The 17,095-nt window shown below is 45.2% G+C and overlaps 1 protein-coding gene across 1 annotated transcript; it reads right to left on the bottom strand.

The window, feature by feature from the left end:
• Positions 1-6,475: 6,475 nt before the first annotated feature.
• Positions 6,476-16,869, bottom strand: LOC307216718 (uncharacterized protein). Its single transcript, XM_079977222.1, has 2 exons — positions 16,804-16,869; positions 6,476-11,480 (listed from the first exon to the last, which is right to left on the bottom strand). Exon 2 carries the CDS (start codon positions 11,426-11,428, stop codon positions 6,791-6,793), a length of 4,638 nt encoding a protein of 1,545 aa, XP_079833348.1. The 5' UTR covers positions 11,429-11,480; positions 16,804-16,869; the 3' UTR covers positions 6,476-6,790.
• Between the last annotated feature and the right edge of the window lie 226 nt (positions 16,870-17,095).

Raw genomic sequence — 17,095 nt, 5'->3', positions numbered from 1 at the left:
TGGCATTTCTTCCATCCTATCCCCAGCAAGAGCTCCCCTTAATTCAGTATCCCTGAGTCCACCTGCCCAGGTGAATAAGCATGCAGAGATGTTGAAGCAAAATATGTCTCTTTCTCTATGTGGCAAGGCCAGTGAAGAAGGGCAGTCTTCAATGAGATGTGCACACACATTTACACAAATATCCCCATAAGGACTTAAACATTAATTTGTCACTGAAAACATTATTACTAAAAATTCTTATTGCTCACATGTACTGTCCCCAAAGATGCACGTGACAAAGCGGGCTGCCCAGAACTGTACTTTGACTCGCTTCCACAGAAAATGAGATTTTAGATAATCCATGTAATGCTTTTACTCGGTTTAGGCCCAGTTCTAAGTAATGCCATAAGCCAGGGCCTAGGCTGTTTCACTTCAGATTGCAGGCGAGAGCTCACATTATTGAACACTCTATCATATGAAAACATTCTCCCACATGCAAAAGCTAGCATATTGGGGAGGATAGGCTAAAACAATTCGCCCCGATAGCTTGCTTTCTATGTGAAAGGGCTTTTAAATATGGAGTATTCAATTATGTAAGTGTCATTAATATTCATTTGTCTATTCTGGGTATAGCCCAAATGCAACTTCAGTGGGAACTAAGTCCTTGATTTTGCAGCATTAACTCCAGACCAGATGCCAGTCCTTCTCCCCCCCCCCCATGTCCAATTATTTTTGCAGTAGGAACCCCCCACCCACCCAAAAAACCATACTACCGGTACATTGCAAACCAACAGCACACCCAAGACTTATTAGCACAAAGTACAGGAAATAAATATTTTAAAACTATTTACAGTATTCTTCTAGTTTTTGTGACCACCCAGGAAGAAAAGGCAGCAATTACCCTGCACCTAGGAAAGCATTACAACCGCTAGCTGGATGCTATGTTAACACAGCACCTACTATATATATTTATATATAAACACACATATACATATATGTATATATTCACATTGCATTTTAAAGTCACACACAAAAAGCAGATCCTTAAAAAACTTTTGATAAGCATTACAGTGTAAAAAGACCCACTTAGGTAAAAGGTCACACACGGGTAACAAAACCCATTCAGACTCCACTCATTTCCACTATTTCTGTGAGAAACAATTCTTAGGGCGACACTTCAAGAGGGAAGGGTTTTTAAGAAGAGGCCAGAGCCTCCTCTACCTGCAAACCAGAGCTCCTGAGTTCATCTTAGACTAGATAGGGAATTTTTCAGTGACCTAGATAAATGTGGGGGGGTGGAGGTTTGGAAATACAAAAGAAACTAACTGACAACAGGAGAGCAAGAAGAAGGCTTAGGGAAGAACATACAAGTGTCTTTTCATTGAGATTATCTGTGCCAGGAAGATGCCGCATGGAGATTATCTCTGTGCAGGAAAATAGCATGCATGAAGCCCGAGGCAGTTTAACCCCTCAAAACCCCCTATGATCATATATGGGACCTTTCAGGAACACGGGGACCTCGCCCAGATAGCGCCATTCCATGAAATTCAACTAGGCAGAGCTAGATTAGGTGTGCATGTAGCAGGGAAGTGAGCAGTGGCAGATGAAGCCCAAGCAAGGACAGAGGTGGGATGTGTGAAAGACTAGGGAGGCACTGGTTTGTAGGCCATTGCATAGCATCATCAAATATCTCTTATCTGCATATTTGTTTCTATTTGGTGGGCATGTGGGAACTGAGTGAAGAGAGTTATATTTATAGCAACATTTTTCAGAGGCACTCACAGATTTAATGAAGTCCCTTTTCAATTTGTGGAGGAATTCAACGTAGCACTAAGGAGATTATTCTGTCAACACAAGCATTTCAGTTTTCCAGAAGGAACAATCGCCCTTCTCCCTCCTCCGCTTGCTGTCAATTACCCTGACACACAGCCCCGAGCCAATTTGGGAGGCAGGGAGGAGAGGGGCTAAAAGCCCTGTTGCGCTCACAGAAGACCTTGTGCTGGCTCCTGCTAGTGGGACTCAATAGTTGAATCCAGCCCAATACTTGGCATTTCCCTTTGGCGCAAGTTAATTCCCCATTGCTCTGCTGTGCTTCCTGGTGATGAGGAAGAGTGGTACCAACACTGATTTCTGCAACAAAAAGAGAAGCGAGGTACTGGCTACCACCTTTAAAGAGGACAAAGGCAGAAGACTGTCTTATCAAAGCCTCTGCCAAGCTAGTGTCATCTAGATGTTTTGGCTAGGGCAGATAGGAGCTGCAGTCCAAAAAATTTGGTGGGCAGCAGGGTGGCAAAGGCTGCCTTATCACATGAGGCTACAAATGGAACAAGGAAATGACTCTGGAGAGAAAAAGATCTTTTCAGCAGCTTCTGGTTTAGAAGATGAATAGGAATAATTGGCCAGGATGTTGCAGCTCATAATAATAATAATAAATGATTAGTGATAAGCCTCAGTAACAGTTTTGTGCAGCTTAAATATTCCCCAGACATAGAATGGGAAAAGGGAGATATCATCATTATTCTTACTACTACAAAGCAAAACCCTATGCATAGTGACAGTAATAATGTCAGGAGGAAAGAGCCATAAATAGCATTCCTGCAGGAGCCACCCAGAAGCTATGACAGAGGAACTGTCCAGAGCTAAAGTTGCTACAAAAGTTTCTCTAAGCATTGTGTGCCCTGCACCATCAATCATTGATAATGTGCACAGAAGTTGGGGCTTTCCCTTAAGTACAAGATAACAGCCTTCATTGAAAATTACTGAAAGTAGTAATACTCTCAACCACAGGGAAAGAAAAGCACTGCACACTTGACCAAGAAAAAGGCTGTTGGGAGAAAATGGAAGCACAACTTATGGAAGATCTTTTTGTGAAGAACGTCTAGTTTGTCTCAGCAAGAAGGGAGGGCAAAGGGCCAGATTTAAAGAGATGAGATATAAAGAGATGAGCAACAGGGCAAGTTATGGGGAATTCTCCACCATACCATCGGGGGGAAGAGGGTCCCTTTTCAAACATGGTGTGTGCTAAAGGAGAGGCTAGGATTCATGATGGCCCATTGCATCTGATGGAAAGAAAACAGTACAGAGGCTAGTTTTATCCAATAAGCAAAGCCATCCACTCTCTTCTAGGAATGCCCAGGTAGCATGGAAACAAGAATGTACAAATCACCCGAGTTTGTCTATACTTGTGAGCAGGGATTTTGCGACAGTATTCACTGGTATCACCTCTTTTTTGCTGTCTGTGGCAGCCATCTTGTGCTGACACCTACCCCACTTTTATCAAGACATGAAACTTCATTTTTTACCCCCACAAAAAGCACTGCCTGTAGACCATTTTGGCAATGGGGCCCAAGATGCCTAAGCAGTAGAACCTGCCAAGCACGTAGAGAGGAGCAGAAACAGAGCCACGGTTAGAGGAACTGAAAAGCCTTTCTTGTCACTATACTGAGTAAGGCTATTACAGTCGCAACCCCAGGCTTCTCCCCTTACTCTCGCAATTCTTTTGCTAGAGAGCAGCACCAGGTCATACCAAGTTTATAACATCACCAGGCCATAGCAACTGTACTACTGCAGATAACCATCGAATCTGGAAAGAGCACCTATTTTTGCTGCAGAAACCAACACACACCCCTTGCAAAAAGAAAAAGAAAAAGAAAGACAAATGCTGAAGAAGTGGACGGATGGGAAACAGTGCGCAGGAATTAAGCCCCTGCAAAGAGAGGAGCCCAACCCAAGAAGGCTGGTTTCCAAAGTTATATCTACTGGAAGAATTAAGAGTCAAGTTCTCCCTACCACAAAAGTGTGTTGCAGGGCATCAAAGGGAGAGGAAATGGCCTCTTTGCAACTTACTTAGCGGACAGCATATCAACCTGGCATGTTGGTGACATAGTGTCACTTGCATGACATAAGGACTGATGCACAGAGCACAGTCTGAAGAATGCCTCCCAACCAGAAGGTAGCTTGGCTTCAATATAAATCATACTAAGCTATCACCATCAGAATTTATTTTAAAAAAACAACTCTAAATTGCTTTAAACTAGTTGGCTCACTTCTCTCCTCCCCCGCCCCCCAAGCTTACACTAGTATATTGTCTACATGGCAAAGGCTTGCCTTGCCAGAAGCCACTGGTGCTAGAACCTGGGATAAATCAACCACTAGACCAAACTCTCTCTGGACCTCACCAAAACACTGCAAGGCGTGGTCACTGTATTCCAACCTCTCCTAAGCAACCTTGCAGAAAAGGTGGGAGGGAAGGGGCAACTGTGAAGTTCTCAAATGCTACACAGGGCTTACAAAGGGATTCTCTTAAGTTACAGACCACACAAGAAATGGGAAAGCAGAAAGGTGTAGAAATATTTTATTAGCAGTGTCGGGATCAGAATCAGTAGCCAAAAGTACCACAAGGTGCTCGGCCACCCAGCACTGTGTTAGGAAGCAGCCCTGGGTTGAGGCAGCAAGAAGATTTTACACCTTTCTGGATGGAGGTGTTTGAAGTTGGAGAAAAGTAGAGGTGAAAATCCTGACATGCTCACCCTTTCCTCTCTCTCACTCACACATACATGCTCACGCACCACACTTCCTTAAATACCTTTTAATACTCCTGGTGGAATGTCTAGCACATTTTATATGTGCAGTTCAAAGAGCAATCAGACAAATACGTATCAATCTTTACAGAGAATGCTAGGCCTGACTTAATGCTTACAACAATTCATTTTATACAGCATGATTTACATCAAAAGACAGAAGTTAAAAATCAATGATTCAAAAGTATCCATACAAAAAGAGTCCACCCTGATGTGTCTTATAGCTTTAGTGCACCCTCTCAAGACACAGACTTGGGTAAGCAGGTGAGCAGGAGGGCTTTGCAGTTCCAGGCGATGCCTCCCAAATCTCTTTGATCAATGGAACAAATTATACAGCTAGTTATTTGTGTTCTGCCTGCAGTAATGAGCTTTGGTATAGGAGTGCCAATGCTAACGCACCCTCCCTCCTTTAAAAAACGAAATAAAACCAATTTCCTTGCACCTAAGCCTTGTTCTTGCTCCCTAAAGAGTTTGCCTTTCCTTTTATTCTACAAATCCCTCACCAACTGGAAAGACTGGTTCCAGCCAGTTAATATAATAATGTGTAAAGATGTGTTTGAGTACGTCGATCTCAGATGGTATCCATGGAAAGCTATTCTGAAAGGTCAAGCCATTCGAAGGCCTTCGCGGGAAGCTCCTGGGTGCCACGCACAGCAAGCGAGAGGAAGTTTGCACAAGTTTCTAAGCAAATACCTCTGCCTTTGTTGTGATTTAAAGGAAAACTATGGAAATAAATAAAAGGCTGCTTTTCTCCCCAAGCCCAGAGTAGCAGCAACCACTGCCTGTCACCCAGCAGATGGGTAGCACAAAGTACAAGGGGCAGGGAGTTTCCTCTGAGAAAAAGGCTGCTTCCAAATGCTGTCAGATCCAAAACAAATGTTTGCACTGAGAAGGGGACTGTTTGCCTTTCTAATAGGTGTTCGTAGAAATACCTTGTCTGAAGACAGATACTTCTTGACCTTTACATAATGCATTGATTAAACTTGCAAGGTGAGGCCTTGCAAGGGAGAGAGAAGCTTCCTTACTCTTAAGCTGGAACCAAACCACACTTGCAAAAGCACCAGATATTTCTAGTTGCTTCCTTGTTTGCAGCCAGCATTGCCTCATTCTTATTTTAATAACAATAATTTTTAAAATCTTTTTGACATACAGCAAACAGGGAAAGATGAAAAAAGAACTTGCAGCAACTACATAGAAATCATGTAAGTTTACAGCAGAGAAGAACCTCTGACTACGGGCGCTTTCCAACATTACTTTTTACAGACCCACAAGATGCATGCAAGCTTCACTTTGGAATGGTTTTTTGTCCGTCTATTTCACTGCTAAAATGTGCTTTCAAGTACCCATATTTCAGGGGTGTTCAGGCCTCACAGTAAAATGGACAGGAATACCACCATTCTGAAATGCATCCAGGCTTCATTTTAGGACACAGGACCAAAGGCGCCCGCCTGTAAACAACCATGTCAGAAGTGGCAGGCAGTGTGCATGTGCTTAATAGGGGAGGGCTCTCTATCCAAACAAGCGGTCCAGTTCCTTTCTTGGCTAAGTACAAAGTTGGCCGAGCATGGCTGCCAATCACTGACGCTTCGGAATCAGCATCTTTTTGACACGAGAGCAAGGCTACGTTACAGCCAAGCCCCAGCTACACAAGATAGTCCAACTGTTCATGCCTTAACAACAACACACACCATTCTGACTGACTGACAGGATTAAAGGATGCAAATGCTTTGGGTTTTGGCTTTATAATGCCCTGCTTGGTTTAAACAGTGCCAGGATGCTACAATGCACAAAAGGAAGAAAATGCTCCTGTGTGAACCCCAGCAGGTGGGCTGCCAAGGTCTATGGGATGTGCATGAAAGCTGGTTCTCTTTCCATTACAGTTCAAGTGCTTGTGCATTAACTATAAACTGCCAGCCTTTAAATCACACAGATTAATTTATTCAGTTCCTAAAAGGATAAATAAGGCACTGTACTTCGAACTGAAACTGCCAAACTCCTAGTTCCACTCCAGGAGCTTTCAGAAGCAGCAACTTTCCTTCTCAAGGGCAGAGAATAATAGCTTCCCCTTCTGGCTGCAACACAGCTAGGGGGCTCTTCATCATCTGAGAGCGGGGGGGTGGCCTTCGGCTAAACACTTGCATCCCTCCCCACAATGTTCAGAAGTGGATCTGTTTAATGCATTAGGAAGTATTTCCGTGACCCACCTCCTACCCACCCCCAACCCCAGCCGTTTACTTTGCATCCAGACACCTGCGTTTGCTGGGTGAAGAGTCTTTGCTTGCCCTCAGCTTCCTCTTGCCCTGGGCTCTGCTGCTCTCCTGAATTCGCTTCATTGACCTAGTCAAGGCTTTGCCACTGCTTGCCTTTGGGGCAGCCACTTTGGGAGGTCGGCTGCTGGAGTCGTGCACCACTTTCTGCTTGGGAGGCTTAGCAAGCCCTTCTTGCCTGGAAGGCAGACTTGCCTTTGGACCGGCCTTGGCTTTCCCCTTCTGGACGGGGGGCTTCCTTTTCCCAGGTCGCAAGTCATTCAGCTTCTTTGCCTTCTCGTTCCCAGACACAGGCTTATGACTCTTGTCGGCAGCCGCCTGCTTCCTGGTAGCAGGAGGCCCTGCAGGCTTCGGTTTACTGGCTTTCTTAAGAGGAAGCCTTTCTTTGCTCGAAGTGCTCAACAGCCTCTGTGACCTGCTGCTCTCGGTCGGTGACTTCTTCCTGGTTTGCTGAAGGTGGCCTTTGGATGAGGTGTCCTCCTGTACCTTGCCTTTCGCCTTTCGCCCCTTCCCTCCTCTTTCAACCAGGCTTGTCTTAGTCGCAAGTGGTGGTGCTTGGACCTGCTGGGCCAGTTTCGGAGACACCAGGGGCTTAATGCACAGGCTCTTGCCGCTCGGCTTGCTTTCAGCAGAAGGGTGCTTGGTCACGCCGTCGTTCTTGTCCTGCTTGGCCACCTTGCGTATGGCGTTGAGTTTGCCTCGCAAGTTGGAGTACTTCCTCAGGATGCGAGAGCTGGTTTGCACAGGCGTGCTGGGAGGCTGGGCGCTCTTGGCTTCGCCTTTGTGTTCCACGCTTGCTTCGGAGGGAGGCGTCTGTTTCAAGCTGGCAGCCTGCTCGGGCTCTTTGTCCTCAGAGCCCTCTCGAAGCTTAGCCCACAGCCTCTGAATCTTGATGGTGTTTTTGGCCGGGGTCATAGCAGCAAACTTCTTCAAGTGTTTCTTCAGGCGCTCAGCTTGAAGGGAGCTAGGGTAGCTGCCGGAATAACAGCCCTTCTGGAGTGGAAGCTTGATGAGGGGGATGTCCCCTGGGAGACGTGTGTTCATCTTCTTCACAATGACCAGAGACTTGGTTTCAGTGGTCTCCATAAACCACTTGCAGATGTTGGACATGTCAAACCCCTTCATGAACAGCATCTGAACCGGGGAGAGCTTCTGGCCTTCCGTGGGCCCTTTTAATTTGCGGGTCCTCTTCTTGCTTTTCCAGATTTCTTTCAGTTTGTCGGATTTATTCTTGACCTTTGGAGCTGGCTGAGCCTCTTTCTCCAGCTGAATCCACCCTTTCTGGACCTTCATGTACTGAGTGTTGAAGTTAGTGATGAGTTCTTGGTTCTCTTCCTCAGCACACCATTCCACAAAACTGGGCTTGTTGTCAGAGAGCACTTCCATGCTACTGAAGCCAACGGTGTCTTCACTCTGTGCATTTTCTTGGTCTGTGACATTAGAGCCTGATTGTATAGCCACAGCATTAGAATCTCCTTGTACGGTTTCTTTTCCAGAAGTGTTTTTCGAGGCAGTGGCCACAGGGGTTGGGGCAGGGGTGTGCCTCAGGTTGTAGAACTGGAGAGCTGGCTTCTTAGATTTTACCGATCTCTCTGGTGGTACAAGCTTGCTTTCACTCCTGCTAACAGAACTGGGCCCATGCTGGGTGTGCAACTCCTCTGTAACCTCCATCATACTGTCAAAGTTATCTGGAGTGCCTGATGTCAAATCTGACTGCTTTTCACCCTTATCAGAGGTCTCTGCTGGGACACGAACACTTCTCCTAGCAGAAACACCCTCTAAGCAAATTTCAAGCATCGCCCCTGCCTTGTCCTTGTTTCCTTCTCCATTCTGGTCTTCCTCGACTATGGTCTTTTTCGCTAACAGTGTCTGAGAGGCCTGCCCCATTGTGATGTCATTTCTGTCACCTGGCTGCTGCTCAGAAGAATTCCCAATGTTGTTTAGCAATGTTTCATGGAACCCGTCATTTGGGAAACACAGCGATGCTGCACCGCCAAGTTGCACCTCCCTCTTGAAACGCTTAGCAGGGCTTTTAGAAAGCTTGTTCTGAACTTGAGGAAGCTGTAGAGACATGGAAGAAGTTGATTGCTCAGGACTATCCTCTGCAGATGACAGGGATTGCTGGCTTCGAAGACAGCGATCGGATACAATCTGAGGTTTTTTCTCCCGCTTTCGTTTTTTGTCCAGGCTTGTTTTGGAAGAAGCTCCCTCCTTGTTGTCCACTTCTGATGTTTGGGGCACTGCTGGAGCTTCGCTATCAAGTTCCTTTCCATCATCCACCTTGCTTGTTTCACTTGTATCTTTTACTGTTCCCTCTCCCCAATCTTCATCATTATCTGCCACAGGCAACACAGTCTCACTTTCCCCAGAGTGGATTCCACCTGAGTCCAGAATCCCTTCAATGCTATTTTGAGTATTAATACTTTCATGTGCATCTGCACCCTGCAAGCTGCCAGGGAGCTCTGCAGCATCCAAGTCAGAAAGTGGCTGTGAGAGCTCCATATCTACCTTGCCAGGTCCTACCACTGGAGATTCTATAGAAGGAGCCCCTGAAGGAGCCTCTAGGTCAATATGGGCAGGAGGCTCAGAAACCACAATGCCAGGAGACACTGCCCTTGAACTGGCAACAGGTTCCCCTGGACACATACGCACTGGAATAGGAGGGAGTTCTCCAGGGAAGGCTATGGAAGGCTCCAGATGGACAAGGGCAGGAGGTTCTGCCAGGTCTATAGGGGAAAGAAGTGGGGGTTCCACATCAGAAGGTAGTTCTACAAATGGTGGCAAGTGTTCAACAGGGGCAGGCTCCTCCAGTGGAGGCATCAAGTCCATTCCGGGGGAAAGGTCTTCAGGGGGCTGAAGGGCCATGCTGTCAGGAGGCACCTGGTCTGGAAGAATGGAAGGCTCAGGGATAGCCTCGGTCTCTGAGAACATGGCAATTTCCTCACCATTGGCAACCTCTGAAGCAGACAACACCACAGATTCTCCTGTGTTGCCACTGTCTTCATTGGGTCTGCTACTCTTACAAGAGTCTGTGCCATTGCCAGCCTTCTGCACAGTGTTCATGTCCATTTCGTCCTGTGGCTCCCCTTTGCTCAGTTGGCAGGGAGAGACAAGCGTGGTCTGCAGTGAAGAACCGGACAGGCTGCCTTTCTCTACACGCAAAACAAGGCCGGGTGGCGGGGAGAGAGCAATTGTGGATGCTTCAGCAGAACTGTCTTCTCTCTCCTTCACAAAACTTACCTCAGGAGCGGCCTTCTCAGCCGGACACATCTCATCTCTCTCCTGAGTACTGTTGTTGGAGGCATCTCCTTGAGGGACGGCCACAGCAGGTCTTTTGTCACCATCGCCACTCATGGCTTGGGCTGCTGCTAAGCAGCTATCACTCGGAAGAGAAGCTCCCTGGCTAGGGCTTGTCAGCACCTCAGGCCTTGGTGCCAGAGTGTTCCCACTCTCCTGTACCTGGGAAGTCTTGGCCAGGGTGCGAACTGTGGGGATCTCACAGCACTCACCGTTGTAGTAGTATCCACGAGTGCTCTTCCTTGCCGTCTTCCTAGAGGAGACCACCCTCTTGCTCTCAAAGTGGCACTCTGTAATTGGCTGGCTGATATAAACAACATCACATTGGTTGTCATAGTCATTAATTCTCAACCCTGAAGGCCTTTTGCTCTTACGTGTGCTTTTGGTGGAGGATGAGTTACTCTTGGTCCTGGAGTGTCCATTGGTGGTTTTGTGGTGAACCACTGGCACAGGGCTATTGGATAGCCAGCCGTCCTTGGCATTCTCCACATGGGTCTTGTCAACAGGTTGCATGTTATAGCTCCCCTTGCTTTTCCCTGAAGCCTGGAGGTGGTTCTCTGCCTTCAGTCTTGCTTCTTGGTCATTCATTTCAGTATCCGAGTGCAAAGAGGCTTTGGAGCTGCACTGCAAGGCATTCTCTTTGTCTGCTCTCCTAGGGGAGTTGGTGGTGAAGCCTGGCTCTCGTGTTTCCTCTGGGAAAGCTTTAAAAGTGTTCTTCTGGGAGCCCACCAGACCGTCTTCACTCATGTGTATGTTTGTTGCTTTCACAGCATTGTAGCCTCCCAGCAAAGCTCTATTTTGCACCTGGTCTTTGTCATCCTCACCTTTCCTACCCCCCATCTCTTGGTCACTACCAAGGGCTTGGCCTTCCAGACTTTTAGCAGAGTGATGGGAATTGGAAGCAGTGAGGTATCCTTGAGAGGGACTGTCCCTGGGACTTGCAGAACTTGTTCTAACGCTAGGAAGCTCAGGGAAGTCTCTTCGGACAACTGGGCTGCAGTTTTCCCTTCTATCTGTAGATTTCAGATCCACAGCCTGCTTCAGGGCATGGCAAAGTTTGCGCAGAGAGCCATGAGACCCTGATTGCTCTGTGTCCAGGGAAGAAGGGAGCTTTGATTCAGAGCAAGAAGTTCCAAGCTCCTGGTTCTCAGTGCGATACTGGCTGCAGCCAGAGCTACAAGTGGACACATCCATGTTTTCTGCTCCTGGTAACTGCTGTCCCTCACAGCCTGTCTGTACTTCAGTGCAAATGTCGTTTAGGACACGGACGAAGTGCTTCTGATGGTACGTGCACAGTCTGACCATAAATTTTTCCAATGGAGATTTCGGCTGGCCAAGACAATCTGCAGCGTCCTCACTAGAGAGAGGGAGAGAGAAAGAATCAGTAAAGTTGGGTAGCAAATCACTTTACACTGCAAATCTTCACAACTCTCTCTCTTTCTGCTCCCCTACACTGCATGCTCTACGAAGATGGCAGCTCCAATTGTCTACCTAAAATGAGCAGGCAACTAAAGCAAAAGCTCAAGATTATGTTTGTCATTTCTCCCTTGCCTCCTTATGGCTCACCTATAGCCTCAGTATATTAAACACTGAAAAGTTATTGGGACAAACCTTGCTTTATCCCTTCACTTTTGTCCCTTAGAAAGATTGGTTCTAGGGGAAACCAATCTGAACAAGCTGGAAAACAACTATAGTCATATCTTGGCTTTCGAATGTCTTGTGAGTCGAACATTTTCGGCTCCCGAATATCACAAACCCAGAAGTGACTGTTCTGGTTTGCAAACTATTTTTGGAAACCAAACGTCTGACAGGGCTTCCACGGCTTCTGATTGGCTGCAGGAGCTTCCATTTCCCTGCAGACATTTCCCCATTTCAGGCAATGAACAGACTGCCATCACTGCTCTGGGAATCTGGCCGAAGGGAAGGCCAAATATCTCTGTAAGTGATAAAATAAATATTATTTTCCCAAATTTGGTGTAAGTCCTCAACAGCTTCACAGGGGCAGGAGTTTAGGAAGAGACAGACACCCAACAATGAATAGTCTTTATAACAGCTATATATACAAGATCCTTAACATACTTAGACTGAATAGCCAACCTATAGACAATAGCATTTGCCCTCTCCGCATCAGCCACCACAATTCCATAAACATGAAGATCTGAAAGAGCTGTTTTGAATAATAATTAACTCAACAGGTGTGTAAGGAGGTGGCAGCCCTGAGGACAGCAAGGGGCTGGGGGATGGCAGCTGGAGTGTTTGAGAACAGCAAAGCATCAATAAACGTCCCTATCAATCTTTTCCCTCCTGCCCCCAAAGTAGGTAGCCAGGTTCTGATTTATATATAACTTATATAATCCAGTGGCTAGGCTGCTGGTAGAGAAGATACATCATCCTAGAGAGTGAGCAGTATTATCTCTTGACAGATACTGAATAAAACGATCAACCTTTCTGTCTTTGGGAAGTGCATGAAAAATTATTCACTCTCACTCATTATTGAGCTCAGGAGGGGCACTACTGAAGCGGTTCATATGTTAATGGCAAGCTAGGTGACAAGGCCTTGTGCTCATGTTTTCCTCCTCCTTGTGCCCCACTTCAGTTAGTTACTTCCTCTTTAGGACAAATCACAGTTTGCCATCACATCTAATCTGGCAAACTGTGGTTCACACCAATCCTCCAAGCAGGAATACAAACAAGTTTTGAACCATAGTGTGCAATCTTGGAGAGCAAGCACAGAAGCCATAGATTGTGCTCTGATGAAATGGCATCTGAACAGAGGAGAGCTATGGGACAATCGTGTGTGCTAAAGAGAAGGAAACTAACTGAACCTGAGTATGGGAGGGAATAGAGTTGTGTGTCAACACAAAGCTTGTTCAAATACAGTCAAACCCCGTTTGTCGAATGCAATCCATTCCGGAAGCCTGTTTGGCTTCTGAAATATTCGACAACCAAGGCGCAGCTTCCGGTTGGTTGCAGGAGCTTCCTGCACTCACCGGATGTTTGGCTTCCGAAAAACGTTTAAAAAACAGAGCATTTACTTCTGGGTTTTCGGTGTTCAGGAGCCAAAACATTCCAAAATGGAGGTGTTCAGGATCCGAGGTTTGACTATAGTACCAACGGAGCCACTATTAGAAGCTGGCTACTGATTCCAACGAAAAAGCATTCACATTAGTTTCTTATCAGGATTGCTCAGGCCTATCTCTCACAAATGAGGGAATACTCCTGTTTCTCAGCTGTACCATTGTAGATTTCTGTTAGGGGCTCAACAAGATTGAATGCTCTTCCATTTGAAAAAATGCAGAGAAAACTAGATAGCTAGGAGAAGCATCCTTGCCTTTCTCTCTAACATGTTAGTTTTCTATGTGTATTTCTTTTGAATGGAATAGCATTCAACCACTTTAAATCTCTAACCATTTACTGAAGTGGTACAGTCCAAACACAGGTTTGCCACATGAGACAACTAGAGCTCAGATTGCCTGAAGTAGAACTTTATACAGTGGTGCCCCGCAAGATGAATGCCTCGCAAGACGAAAAACCCACTAGACGAAAGGGTTTTCCGTTTTTCGAGGCGCTTTGCAATATGAATTTCCCTATGGGCTTGCTTCGCAAGACGAAAATGTCTTGCGAGTCTTGCGATTTTTTTCGCTTTCCCCCCCTTTTTCTAAGCCGCTAAGCCGCTAATAGCCGCTTAGCCGCTTTGCCGCGAATAGCCGCTAAGCCGCTAATAGGGCTAATCCGCTAAGCCGCTAATAGGGTTGCTTCGCAAGACGAAAAAACCGCAAAACGAAGAGACTCGTGGAACGGATTCTTTTCGTCTTGCGAGGCACCACTGTACTCTTATTTTGTAGCTTCTCTTTACCTGAGCTCTAATTGTTGGGTACATAAACCTCATATCTGAATATTTTGCAAGCCCACATAATCCATGGAAACTTCCTTTCCAGCTCATTCATAAACAGTGTTTGCCAATCTGAATCAGAATGGAATTAAGTATCTTAAGTAAATATATAATTGTTCTGTCCAATACATATTCAAATGCATGCATAGGACATCATCCTAGAAAACAGTTTTTTTTCAATCTAGTTTATTAATTATACTGAGATGTCAAATCAACATTCAATTATGATGTCAATCAAGCAGTTCCACAGAAACTGAAGAAAGAATCAATGGAAAAAGTGACCAAACTAATGATGTAAACCAAGCTTTCCATTTGGTTATTTGAACTATCCTTGAGAAAGTCAGGCAAACTTAACAACTATCGTCAGTAAGCTAAAATGATAGAACCTCGGCCTAACTGAAACCCTGTCACAGTCCAAAGCAAGGGTAACCAACGTGGTACCTGTTGTTGAACTATAACTCCCATCAACTTCAGCCAGCATGAGCAGTTGTCAGGACAGCAGCCATATTTAAGTACTTAAACTGGGCTATAAAGATCCTGGATAGAGTATGGCTTCTCAACAGCATTCTACTGGGTTCTGTTCAATCACTGTTGGGCTTTCTTTCGTTTATTAAATTAACTAGAAGAATACTGGAAACTTAAAGGACCAACACACCAGCATATTTAACTGAGAGTCTCGTTGATTTTAATGGAACTTGCTTCCAAGTAAGTATGCTTAGGATTGCAGTCTCAAGAGGCCAAATAAAAGGTGAAGTGTGCTTATTAAGGTCACTTCTTAGACCTATTTTTTGTTAGCAAAAAGCTTGCAAGGAGGTTAGACAACATCATTCTGATTTGTTTAAAGGGAGTTTACACAATTTTACATCAAGCAATTGTTACCCCCCATTTTCACAGTACTTTCCTCATCACAAAAGGTCTAGTTTTGTGGAAAACACATATAATAATAATAATAATAATAATAATAATAATAATAATAAATTTTATTTATGCCCTGCCCTCCCCAGCCAAGACCGGGCTCAGGGTGGCTAACACCAGGTAAAAACAATTGATTAAAATACAACTTAAAAACAAGATTAAGTAATCTGATGTACAAGAGCATCAAATCAACCACATTTGTGCTCCTTGATTTGGCAGTATGTGACTGAACCCCACCTGAAAATAGCAACAGTCTAGCAGCACCTCAAGATCATTTAATAGTTAGTTTTTAAAATGAACAAGGGATGTACTCATGACATTTCACTGAGTCTGGTCCAGACACTGCAGTCGAAAGGTTTCTTAGCAACAATTAAGATACAGGTAGGGTTCCCCGCTAGGTCACAACCTGCAGAACCTTCTCATCTCTTGGGTAGAGCCACAGCCATTAAACAGGATTCAGCTGTGGCTTTTCCTGTTTCTCCTCCTAGGCCTCTTATGCACCCTCCACCCCCAGCTGCTGTGTGTCAAAACAAGAGTTTCTCTGGCTGCAGCAGGTGGGGGAAGTGTGAGTGTGGAAACTGAAGCTGCATCCTCCTTCAGAGCTGCAGCAATATTAAAGTAACAAAAGGATTCACATGGTTGTCGCCTGGCAAGCCTTGATGCATGTAGGGATGTCAAATCTGGATCTTCATCAGCTAAGCTCACACACTGCAGAAGAACTCCCATTTATGTAAGAACAAAAGAACATCCAAAATGGTGGTCGTTGCATATGCTTGTTTGCAGATAAAGTAACTCTTTGCAGGATCCACTTTTCCAAAACTCTTGAGAGCCTCCAGCTTGCATAGATTTTCCTGCACATTTTTTAAAAATACGAACTTTTAAAAATCCCAGTATAAACACATCTTTCATTGGAAATTGAGAGTTTATTTTTACTATCCTTTTTTATTACTTTACCTTGTTGATCTGACACATCTTAGCCCCTATAAAGCCCCCCCCAATTCATCAAGGAGTTCTGTTCCTCTTCTGTTGTGCACATAATTTTAAGAGCCTGGAGATCACCCGCAACAGATTTCACCTCTCTGCCTCCTGACTTTGGGGCTCTTATAGCACCTGCCACAGCTTTCCCCAGGGCAGCCATCATTGCTTCTTATTCCAGTTTGTCACTAAGTACGAGAGAGAGAAATCAAGGGGCAGTAGCTGTCATTTGTTCAAACACAACTGTTGCCATGCAACAGTCACAGTGCCACAATTAATGCTTTTCAGATTTTGCTCTGCAGTGCAGCTATTTGCATAGCTGGATGCTGAAACATGTCTATTTGCACAGAGCTGTCACTGGCTGGTGTTCTGTTCTCAATTAGTATGTGTGCACAAATCCCTACATGCACACATACAGTCTGTTTGTTGTTGTTGTTTTGTTTTCTTCTGAAGGATGCACACAGGCTGCTAAAGAACATTTTAAAATTTCTGAGCAATGCTGGTGATTTTTAGGGTGGGGGCGGGAGATTAGCTACAATAGCAAACAACAGTAATCTTCAATTTGTAGGGATTTGGAGGGTTTACCTGAGAAATGTAGTTCTTGAAGTTCAGGCCATTCAGTTTGGCCCCTATTTGTATAACCACCAAAATCTTCTACTTAACACACAAAACACCCCCCTATTTCCCACTTCCTTAATATGACCAAAAAGGATGCATGTTCCCCAGCTACAGAACAGACTGTTTGGAATCCATCTAACTGAGCTGCTGTATATCCAAATAAGAGGGGTGCGTGTGACCCAATTAATCACCCACTGCCTCCCAAGTTTCCTTTCCATCTCCATTTAGCCCCCTGGTAAATTAGTTTGACAGCGTATAAGTTTACAGGTATGTTTTGTACCTCAGAGGCACAAGAAGAAGCAGCAGAACAAAAGTTCAAGGCTAAGTGTTTCTGTTCCTTTCAGATCACTCTAAGCACCACGATTATAGCTCTGTAAAAAAAAAAGACATAGCTATAAACTTATAAAACCCAGCCCTGGTTTTTTTATATATATACATCAAGAGGGAGACTGTTCTCTCCCTCTCCCTTATGCTTTTCAGCAGCCAACTCACAAAACAGATTATCAGCAGCAGAAGTCCCAGCACCCAGCTGTAGCAGAACTTCCTCTCCACTTCAGACTGAGGGGGCAACA

Source organism: Podarcis cretensis (assembly GCF_951804945.1).
Source record: "Podarcis cretensis genome assembly, chromosome: 5".
Lineage (NCBI taxonomy): Eukaryota > Metazoa > Chordata > Lepidosauria > Squamata > Lacertidae > Podarcis > Podarcis cretensis.
Note: the sequence above shows the minus strand (reverse complement) of the source record. Positions and strands in the feature narration are given on the sequence as shown.